This window comes from Octodon degus, unplaced genomic scaffold, assembly GCF_000260255.1.
Source record: "Octodon degus isolate 3935 unplaced genomic scaffold, OctDeg1.0 scaffold00138, whole genome shotgun sequence".
Taxonomy (NCBI): Eukaryota; Metazoa; Chordata; class Mammalia; order Rodentia; family Octodontidae; genus Octodon; species Octodon degus.
The window spans coordinates 6,993,428-7,005,062 of NW_004524714.1; the positions used below are offsets into that span (position 1 = coordinate 6,993,428).

The 11,635-nt window shown below is 42.3% G+C and overlaps 1 protein-coding gene across 4 annotated transcripts in view; it reads right to left on the reverse strand.

Annotated features, from left to right (window-relative positions):
- Rabgap1 (RAB GTPase activating protein 1) overlaps positions 1-11,635 on the reverse strand; it is a 185,262-nt gene that overhangs the window by 10,924 nt on the left and 162,703 nt on the right. For all 4 annotated transcript variants that reach the window (XM_023701620.1, XM_004641599.2, XM_023701621.1 and 1 more), the window contains 2 exons: positions 5,619-5,711; positions 5,040-5,150 (listed from right to left, as the gene is read on the reverse strand). In XM_023701620.1, coding sequence (XP_023557388.1) covers positions 5,040-5,150; positions 5,619-5,711 — 204 coding nt within the window. The remainder of the gene's footprint in view (positions 1-5,039; positions 5,151-5,618; positions 5,712-11,635) is intronic.

An 11,635-nucleotide genomic window follows, 5' to 3' on the forward strand; every position in this document is an offset into this window, starting at 1 on the left:
TTTGCGGAACTGGGGATTGAACTCAGGCCCTTGAGCTTGCCAGGGAAGCACTTATTCCACTGAGCCATCTCCCTGGCCTAAACTTCTATTTATTAAAAAAAATTTTTTTTTGTATTTAGTACAAGGTCTACAGGGTCTCACTAGGTACATCCAACTTGTAGTGATCCTCCTGTTTTCAGCCTCCCAAGTGCTGGGATTATAGGCGTGTGCCACCATGCCCAGTCTCAATGGCCTCTTAGCGCGCCCTGGGGGCAGGGTCAGCATGGCACACAGGACATTGAACACGGACGCTAGGCTCTGCCTAAGCAGGAGCTTTAGTCCATTGAGCTATCTGGCCGGTCCATGAACTTCTATTTAGATTAAGGAAAAAAAAAAAAAAAAAAAGACACAGATTACTCAACATGAACCGTAAAGGAGAGGATAAGGTTACCTATAAACATAAAAAAGAATTATCAATATTATACAGATAAAACTAATAACTATGATGAAGTAGACAAATTACTGAAAGATACAAAAGATAAAAATGGGAGCACATAAAGAAGGAAGAAATTTGTATAGCTCTACTATCTAGAAGCAATTTAATGCACAAATAATTTCCTGTAAAGAAAATTCGAGGCCTACATATCTTCACTAGGGAATTAAGATTTAAGCAACAAATAATCCTGTACAGAGTTCTTAAAAAAATACAAATAAACAATTCCCAGTTCATTCTATAAGACCAACATTACCCTAGTAGCAAAACCAGACAACAGCATTGAAGAAAACTCCAGACAAGTATTCCTCATGAACATACAAATTAAAATCTTGAATAAAAAGAAACCTCAGATGGGGCTTAACCCAGCAATGCAAGGTTCTAAGAAGAAGTATCAAATGATTACCTCAACAGATACAGGGAGGCAGCTGACACAATTCCATACTTAGTCATGGCGAAAGCTCTCAGCCGACAGAACAGTTTAGAACAAGCACGCATTCAGAACATGCAATCAAGAAACATTGTTTACAATAGGTGAAAACATGCACAAGTCTTACAAACTAAAAATTAAAAAGCACTGCTGAGAAAAACAAAAATATCCAGTAAGTACAAATTATAACACAATTGTGGACTGGATGGCTCAGCTGTTCAAATATCAATCTCCCTGAATTAATTTATAGGTTCGATGAAACCTCAATCAAAACCTCAGAAGGCTTTTACTTCTAGGAATTTACAAGTGGATTCTAATATTTATGTTGAAAATTAGACATGAGAATAGCCTAGTGATTTTTAAAAGGAAGAGCAAAGTTGGAGGACTCACATGATCACATTTTAAGATTTACAGTCGACTGGTTTGGGGTACAGTGATCAAGGCAATTTAAGGGAGAAGTTTAGCAAGCTGCTCAGGGTCACAGAGCTAGTGGATCCTAGCAGGTGCCTCCTGGGCTGGTCTCTGCTCTCGTGCCATACGGTCTCAGTGCAAAGGAGCAGACAGGCCTGCGGGCACTGGGACATGGTCCTGTCAACACTGCCAGGGTCTTTCTATAGACTCTCCTGTCCCTGCAGCATTTTACAGAGGGAAAGCCTGCCTGGTGCTCCCAGGGATTGAAAGGCTGACTTGGAATTTCTCCATAGCTGCTGTGGGAACAGTAGCAAAAGTGACAGACGATGAATAACAAAAGCTATATAAAATCAATTGGAAATACAAAGTGCGTTTGGGACACAGTATAAGCATTACACTAGAGTTTTTTTTCTGGGACATAGAAAGGAGAGCACTGAAAATGAAAGAAGTGCTTTTAAAAATGTAAGTTCTTTGCCAACTGTGGTGGTGCACACCTTTAACTGCAGAACTTGGGAGGCTGTGCCAGGAGGCTGAGCCTGGAGGAAGGCATGAGTTCCAGGCCAGCCTGGATTATACCGTGAGTTCACTCTGTCTACACTACATAGGATATTGTCCCACAAACGACAAATAAAACACCTAAGTTCTTTAAGTGCAAAAAAAGGTGAGAGGATCCCATATTCACACTTGAGAGAGAGGAGGATCACAGCAGTTTTCATTTATGATTCCAAAGAAGCTGCAGCCAGGCGTGGTAGCACAGTCGATAGCCTCAGCACGCATGAGGCTGAGGCAGAAGGATCACCAAGAGGTCAAGACCAGTCTGAACTACATAGTGAGAACCTGTGTTCAAAAGCCAAAGAACAACAAAAACAAAATGGAGGTGCTAGCAGATACCCCTGAGTCCTGACATGGCTTAGCTCCTGAGCTTGCTGACTACTGTAGGCTCTGGGCTGAGCCATCTGGGGTTTCCATCTGAAGGGCCCAGCTCCAACTACCTGGGTGACCTGTATATGGCTGGCCAGCCTGCTTCTCTCTGTCTCTATCTCTCTATCTCTCTATCTCTCTATCTCTCTGTCTGTCTGTCTGTCTGTCTGTCTGTCTCTGTCTCTTTCCCCCCTCCTCTCTCTCCTCCCTTCCAAAAAAACCCCCAAAAAAACAAACCCCAAAAACCAAAAACCAAAAAACCCCGTTTCCTCATCAAGAAAGTGGGGAATGAAATGGGCACACAAAATCTTCATAGACTTTTGATTGATTCCTGAAGTTCACAAAACAGTTATCTCTTCTATAACTTAGGCTCCTGTGAGGATTCAGTGAAACAGTGCATACAAAGCACTTGGAACAGTGCCTAGCACTTCTAAATGCTCAAGAATGTTAGCAACTATGTGTAAGAATCACCAGTTCCCCTCAGCTGTTGCTTTGGGTGAAGTTATAACATCAAACCATGGTTCCTGTCCCATACTTATTGTGGAAGAAATTGTGGCATCAGGTAAAAGGCTAGGCACTTGAGGTGGATTCCCAGCTCTGTTTTTGTCTGAGTGCTTTCTCCTCGCTGGGTCTCAAGATGCATGACTATTAAAAAAGACTCTCACTGTTAAATAGACATGGGGTTCATATTACTGTCCTTACCAGGCTGAGGTAAGGAGAGAAATACTAGCTTAGTAAAGTGCTTCTTACATGCCTGGCACCACTTAAAGGGGAAAGCCTAGTATTATTACCACCCTCACTTTCAGATATCTGGACTGTAATGCCATTCTTTGGCCACTGCTGTCAGGATATGGCAACTGGAAAAAGTCTTATGCTAAGGCTGGTGGTATAGTTCAGCAGACTAAGCACTTGCTTAGGTAAGTGCAGGGGCCAAGGTTTGATACCTGGCACCACATGTCATGCTGGCCCCACCCATGGGGGCAAACTGAGCTGGCAATGGAGTCCGGGTATGGTGGTGCACACCTGTAATTCCAGCACTAAGGAGCAGAAATAAGAAGGATCACTATGAGTCTGAGCTGTGTAGTGAGACCCTGCACACATAAACAAAAAAAACAACAAAAAAAAAAACTTAGAAAGTCTTACACTGCTTAGGTTTGAAAAGTATGAGAGTTCACAATCCACATCAAACTAGGGAGCATCAGTGTGATTAGTGATTAATGGTCCTTGGAGACGGGACATGAGAAAGCTCAAACTCAAAATCCACTTGCGGCTGTAGTTCAAGGTACCTCTTCCTGAAATTTCACTCATTCACTCTTGGTCATTTCTTTCTTTTGCATTCTTCTTGCATGGTGCACAGCTGCCGTGAAGAAGGCCGTGTGAGGTGTGCAGTCTGGCTCTGGCCCTGCAGGCTCCACTCCATGCACAGCTGCCTCCTTTTACTCATCAGGCAAAATGCCCATACAAGTGAGAGAAGGCCTGGTGAGAGGTTTTCACAAAGGAAGAAGAGACTAAACCCTGACAGAAACACTGCAGGGAAGGTGGTAAGATCCCACGTTATGGTCACTGAAAACTAGTGACCTTGAAACACTGTTCACAAAAACTGAAGAAGGAACCTTCCCAGTTGCATGCAGCAACCTTCTGCTGATGATCACACGAACACACTGCTTGTGCTGACTTCTGGTGGTGCTTCTTATACAGCACACCAAAACATCGAATTCTCACCTTAAGTGTGACACAGCCATTCCTCTCCCTGGCCACAAGTTAGTGTCCAAGCTGCGTGTGAAAGTAGAGTGGGTGAGGTCCAAAATGTTCTACTCTGTTATTCTGTTTCTAAAGGGAAGTGTCAAGAGCTGGTAGACACTATTATCTCTCTCTCATGTATGAATGATTTTGAGAACCTAATGACAGTATGGCCTTGCAAAGAAATACACTAATACATAAACTCTTCATGAACTCTCTGCAGTTCAATACACACAAAATGAGAGACCCCCAGAAGCCTTCAGGATGTCCTGCCCCTAGAAGCTTAGGAAACTAATGAGCAGAAAGTAATCCTAGCAGCCAGGTAGGGACATCTAAGTCATGGGCTTGCATGGGCCAAATAGGGCACAACCCACCACCTATTTTTGTGAATACACTTTTTAGAAAATGGCTACTTCCATTTGTTTCTTGTGCAATGCTGCTTTGCAGCTGCATTAGGAAGTAGCATCAACTAAATGCATATGGCCTACAAAACAAAACATCAGTTACTATCTAGCCCTTTGCAAAAAGAGCTATGCCAACTCTGACCTAAGCTACAAATGAACCTACTTCCTCCAAGGGAAGCTCACAGAAAAGCACTCTGCCAGCAAATGTCATCACAAAATTTTTAAGTTAGAAGCAACAAAGGAAAACAAAACCTGTGCTGACAGAAACTACTGATGACACTGCATGTCGTTCAGGCACTGAGCTGTGTGCCAATCATCAGCACTGCACAGAACAGGCACAGGATATACAGGAAAAGAAAATCTTCTTGTCTTTGGGGCAAGTGAAAGAACATACACTGATTGAGTGCTGCCATTTGTGATAGCTAAAGAAGTAGTCAAAAGGTCTTTCAATCAAATGATGTCTGGGAAAGAAGCTGAGGGGCTGAGCACAAAGTGATGGTCCCCGAGGGATGGAGCGAAACACTTCCACCCACCCGGCAGCAGCCTATGAGGGAAGCTCTATAGGTGTCTGGATCAACCCACACTAAACCTCAAAGATCTCTCTCACTAAGGGAACAGTCAGCATCATCTTGTGGTCTTCCCTTCAGATAGTCACACTTACGTTATCCAGGTCTTTCCGTAGTGCTATCTTGCTGGTCACCAACTCATGAGCTAAGTCATCATTTTCCTGTTCCAACCTCATGTTAGCTTCTTGTAGACGTCGGTTCTCCCGCTGAAGAGAAGACAGAAACCAGTTAGATACATTTGTGTGCACACACACACAGACACAGACACACATGGCTAAATTTCAGACCTATGGAAATAACAGAGTTTTGGTTGGTCCTAATGTGTTTCTTAGAAACAATTTCTTATTTTCTAACTCTGCAAAGAAAAACTTCACTAAGATCAGGGAGATAGCTCAGTGGCATAGGCACCTGCTGGGCAAGTGCAGGTCCTGACTTCAATCTCCAATACAAAAAAACAAAACAAATTTCACTGATTCCAGCAACCTTATTCCAGTGACTACTTATTAACTGTGAGGACAGGCCACCGAACTGTAACAAAGTAGGAGTTGGTTTGGAGCTGACCACATGAAAGCTGAACTCTAGAAACAGTGGTAGTGAACTTCAAAAGGAACTCAATAAAGCTGGAAATGACAGGCTGAAAGCTCTTGGTATTTTCCAGGCATAAGCAAACAAACCTCAAATCGCTCAATGGGGTCCTCTTGCTGGGCCTGCTGTTCCCTCATGGTGTGATATTCTTTTTCATATTTTTTCAGTTTCTTCTGACTGATCTGTTCAATAAAGCACAAGGCAATTTAAGAAGAATCAGAATGCAGTGATGCCCGTGCTGAAGAGCAAGACTTTTGCTGAGCGGGGTGACTCTCGTCACTATGGAGTATGTTGGGATGGAAATCATTATAGCCATGAATAAACCTTGGAGCAGCAAGGACATTTGATTCCTGAGATTACTACTGACAGTGTTTGAACAGATACCCTACAGATGTCCCCTTCTACTTGTGTTCTGGGTCCTGTCTGTCTCTGTTAATACTACTAATAGATTGCTAAATGCTTCGCAGCTGTGAGTTACACTATTGCCATCCTTATTTTATAGACAAGTAACTGAAATATAAAGAGGTTACATAACTTGACTGAAGTCACTCAACACAGGACTGGCAAACTGGGATTTGAGGCCAGGCTATTGGATTTCATTCAAAATCCAAGCTATAGCTCCTCCCTCTTCTATTACCCAGCTGTCTCCTTTCTTACCAGTTCCTTCTTTCAAATTGTGCCTTTCAAACAGCCACAATTCTTTCTACCCTTAAAGAGACAGATCTGCTGAGCAACCCATGGGATGTGTCTTTGCCCCAAACTACTGTCCTTTCACTCACATGCCTTTTTTATACCACCCATGGCAATCCACAGGCCTCCAGCTTCCACCTTTACTACGTCATGGTTCCTCCCTCCCTAATCTCTCTAAATTAGGCTTTTGCTTCAACTGCTCTAAGGTAAAGACACTAGCGATTCTTTTCCACTCCATCCTTGAGGTCCTACTTCTCCCCAGCTAGATTTCAAAAGTCCTTGAGTTTCTTGCTTTCCCATGACCAGTCCATTTTTGCCCCTACAATTTTTCTTCTCCCTTTCTTGTCTCTCCTTCTCTCTCTCAGGTCTCTCTACTGGCTGGCCATTTCTTTCTTCAATGTAGACTATGGATGAAGGCCCCTCTTCAAGATGCAGCTCTCTTTTTACTCAATTTCTTCTTTTTAGAAGTTACAAATTTCCTCTGGTATGGTTTAAGTTACATTGTCTTCAAAATTAGGAGATATGGGCCCAGGAAGATAGCTCAGTAGAATAAGCACTTGTCTGGCAAGTGCAGGGTCCTGAGTTTAATCCCCAGTACCACAAAAAAAAAAAAAAAAAGGAGATATTGTCTGGGTCCAGGTCCAGATAACCAGAACTTACAGAGCTAGTCTAGTCCAAATTTGTCATTTCATAAAAGAGCAAAAAGGGGGTGAGATGGGCCCATGTTTGTAGCCTGTTGGCGCTGGCATCCCAATGCCCTGCTCTGCCGCTCCTCGTCTTACTTGAGCTGCCAGGTGTTCCTCTCCTGCTGACTCTCTGGACACCTTCCCTAGTGCCAAGCTGCCCCCCACTGGACTCTACTCCCAGAGTTGCGGCTGCTGCCTACAAAGCAGTGGCCGGGAAAGACAGCCCTGTGCCCTGACTGCAGTCTACAGAAAGACGCCCATCCAACACTTAGCAAGAGGCCAGAGGTTGGATAGTACAGCTCTATATCCAGATCTCTGAAATTTAAGGCTAATGCTGGAGTAAACGTTTATTGTGTACCTCAGTGATTCCCACGAAAAGCACCTAAATGAAGTATCTGTTGTGATCAGTAAACAAATGAACAATTGTAACAGATCTACAGTGAAAGAACAGAAAATAACTGGGGCTTGTGGAGTGGGGCTTCCCTGGCATTATCTAAAAAATGAACTGACAAAAAATCCTGTAAAATATTTACACATATCTTCAGGATACTTCAATTTTCAGTCTCAGGTGGGGGAAAGGAAGAATGAACATGTTTCCCATAAACATACTTTTTACAAAGCTAATTATAAAAATAATTTGATAGTTTATTATCCCTGATTGAAAAACTGCTTCATTCTCATAGGAGGATCGAATTCACTAAACAGTTGATGGATGAGCAGTACCTCATAAATGCTGGACATGCTACACACAGCATCTTACTTGGTTTCTACGTTTTCATGACAGCATGTCACATTTCTCTTTGTTTTTATTATGTTCTCTTAAGTTTTCTGCATTAAGCATAAGTTATTCTTATATAGAATGAGTTATCTTTACAATTTCTCATAATTGAAAATAGGAGAAATATTTTTTCAAAATATTTCTCATAATTGTTCTCAGCTAAGACAGCTCTGCCATTTCTCTAGGTGATGGTGTCCCTTTCTCAGTCCCCAGGGCCACCCCTCAGGACTGGACACACAGCTCAGTCTGCTCCCGAGCTTGCTGTTACAGTGTTCAGACCGCCTCCCTGCATCTGTCTCCTTCCATCCTTCAGCTTCCCTTGTTCTTCCTCCCTGAGATGCCTCTATCTCCTCCCACCACAAATACAACATAAATGAAAATCCCATGGCCTCTCATGGCCTCCCAGCTAATGCTGATTTGGAGCATGCACAGCTGCAGGCCAAGCCACTAGTTCAGACTGCCTCTACGGACCCCATGAAAAAAGATGGATGCCTGACAGCTGACTGCAGAACTAGGAGGTGGCAGCAGTGGAAGCAATGACTCAAGGTCCTAACCTCTTATGTGGTTGCACTCAGGGCAGACCAGCATCCCTCAGCCCTCCTGTGAGAGGCTTCTCCAGGCTGGACTGGTCTCACTTGTTAATGTCCCCCGCTGTGTACACAGGGAATGTCCTCGAACATCCTATGAGTTACTGAGAGAGGACCCTGCACTGTCTTTCTTTTGAATGGAAATGGCAACCAAAGTAGACACAGGAGCAAGCTCCTTTAGACTGGCAAGCTCTTTACCTGGCTCACACTTCTTCTCCTTTAAGGCCAGCATTCCAACATCACTTCTTTAGTGAACCCTTCCCTCATATTCCTTCCCTCCCTGGCCAGGTCTTTCAGTTGCATATATCTATAACATCAAGTCAATTCCCCCATGGTGCCTATGCTCATCCAGCTACTTAGGTGCTTAGTACTTCAGCAACTGTCTTCCCACTAGAAAACAGGTTAGTCTGTTTTGCTTACCACTGTATTTCCAGTGCCTTGCTCAATACTTGAGACATAACTGGGACTAAATCAAATGCTAAACAAGGGCTGGCAACATAGCTCAGCAGACTAAGCACCTCCTTAGGCAAATGCATGGACTGGGGTTTGATCCCTGGCACCACAGGCCAAGCCGGCCCACCCCGGGGGTGTGCTGAGCTGGCCACCAAGTCCAGGCATGTGGTGCATGCCTGTAATCACAGCTCTGGGAAGGCTGAAAACAGGAGGATCACTATAAGTCTGAGCTGCATAGTGAAACCCTGTACCTAATACATAAACAAATGCTAAACAAATAAAAAATGTCTTCTTGTTAACCTAATAAGGGCGCTGTAGGGAAATTTAATTGCCCAATAGTTAAACATTACCATGTGTTGTGTTCTTCACTAAGCATTAGTGATACAAAGATATATCTACACACACACACACACACACACACACACACACACACACACACACACACAATTTCTGTAGTACCAGGGATCGAACTCTGGAGTTTGGGTTTGCAAGGCAGACACTTATGCCACTGGGCTACAACCCCAACCCCCAAATATAAATTCTGAGAGCAAAAATTCTATTCATTATGAAACCACAGCTTCCAACAGAGTATGGCTGCCCTCAAACAAGATTATGTGAAATTTAATTCTTATTCTGTTTAAATGTACTTTCTAGGGTGGGGGTGGAGGTTGGGGAAGCCCTAACAAATTCCTGGGGTGAGACTAGGCTTGTAATTTGGCACAGTAGATCTCACACTGATAGGGACAGCACCACTTTGGTTTTGTTTTTGTTTTAAAATTTTTAATTCATTTTAATGAGAAAAAAACAAAAGTTTCAAAACAGGTTATTAGGACAGTTACAATAATTAATACATTGCATATTATTGTTACCAGCACCACTTCGAAAGTCTCCTAAGCACATGGCTCTTCTCCTTTTAAAACTTAAAAGTCAACTTCCCTTTTCCTCCCACAGTAAACCATCTATGTACCATTTCAGAGGGCTCATGGGTCCTCTGAGTTCTACCCATAGTCCTAAATTAAGAAACCAGGAATTAAAAGGTGCAGATTTGGTATCTGCCAGTTTGATATTTTGGTAGAAGTACAAATTTAATTTGTACTTCTCTTCTGGTCCATCACTGGTCACTAGTCTGTCACAGGGTATGCATAATGTGCAGTCCTAAATTGTATTACTCACACTAGGGAAGCCTCTGGAATAGGTAACAAAGTCAAGGGACATAAAGATGGAGAAAAAGTGATAGTAGTTGCTGATCTGGTGGGAGTAAGATAACATAACTTGTTACCAGGAGCTCGAGTCACAGCTCCTCCAAAGACCTACTGTGTGACAGAACCTCAGCCTGTTTACCTGTAAAAATCCTCATAGTTCTAAAAGAACCACTGTTATAAAAATAAAGTGGTATAAAATGTATGCAACGTGTTCAAAAATGCTAGCTAGCACATAGTGAGGTACTTGTGCCTCTTTGTTGCTGATATTATCTGGCATCCTATCCTGAATCAAGAGACAGAAATCCTCTGAATATACACTGCAAATAATGAGCCACTTGAACGAAGTCCACTTAACCCAGAAGAGCATGAAACATGCTGTCCTCTGGAAGAACAGCTGATGTTCAGGTTGGCTTCAAAAAGCACTGTAAAGGTATCTTTGCATGGCCAGACTGAAGTCTGGTGCATGGGTGACTGGACAGATGGCTCGGAAGAGATCTGGTGCGTTAAGGAGATCTTAATTCCAAACAGGATTAACAGGAAGCTAAGTAAAGAAATTGGACACATGTTTGTCTATCTTCCTGATTAAGGATGCTTGGGGCAGGGACTGTGCTTTTTAGTTACTGATCAAAAGAACCTGAGATTTGCATGGGTCTTTCACAATAGTAAGATACCTCTATAACTATTTCCAACATAACTCTTAGACATGAATAAAATAGGGATTATCAACTCACTTTAGTATTAAGGAAGGACTAGGTAAATGACTTGTTCAGTCAAGAGCCCTATGTTATATATATGGTAACACCAGCATGGGGATGCAAATCTAGGGTGAATGTAAGTTTCTTATCTATCTTTGTAGCATGCTCTGCACTGAGTAGTTTTTGCCACACAATAAAGCCTATAAATGTTTGTTGACATGAACTAACTTAAAGGAAGTAAAGAAAAAAGTATAGTAGTTCAACTTCCACAGACGCAGTTTTGCAGGTTTTCAAAAAAATATTGATTTAAACTATCACTGATTTTTCTCTATATCGTGGGATTTTGTAGTACCGTAGAGTATATAGATATATCAAAATGATAAAAGCTCACAAGTTTAGAAAATGGTTAAGAACATTAGAAGTGTTTTTGAAAGTGTGGGAAAGGTTTATAAGAATGTAGGAAGGGTTTATAAAGCCTTAAAATATGTATAAATAACAAAATAAATATAACATTGCTATTTTGCTGATTTTTCCCTTACTGCGGGGTTGTCTGGAACATAACCTCTGCGATAAGTGAGGGACCACTGTACTCCAGATTCCAGGGGAGAGGAGGCCAGAAACAAGGAAGGCCGAAAGAGCCCTGGTGTCCACTACTTCAAAAACCTCATATTTCTCTTTAACTTTAACCCTGCTGTGCTAACCTGCTCTGGGCAAAGCCAGGAGGAGAAGCAAGTCTGTGGGACTCCTAGAACCTGTGGTCTCAACCACTTGAAAGAAACATTTTATTTAATTTCTGAGCCTTTTTATTGGTTTAAATAGTTCACTTGAACTCCTTCAAAGATGATGAAACAGAATGAGTCATTCTAATTCTATTCTCAGAGTAGTTTTCTAAAATACCAAAAGAAAATTAGTAGCCGAGGTCCCACCAGATAAAGATCAAAGACCAGACCAGCTTATTTTTTTTTTAACATTTATTTATTTATTTATTTAGTGTGTGTGTGTGTGTGTGTGTGTG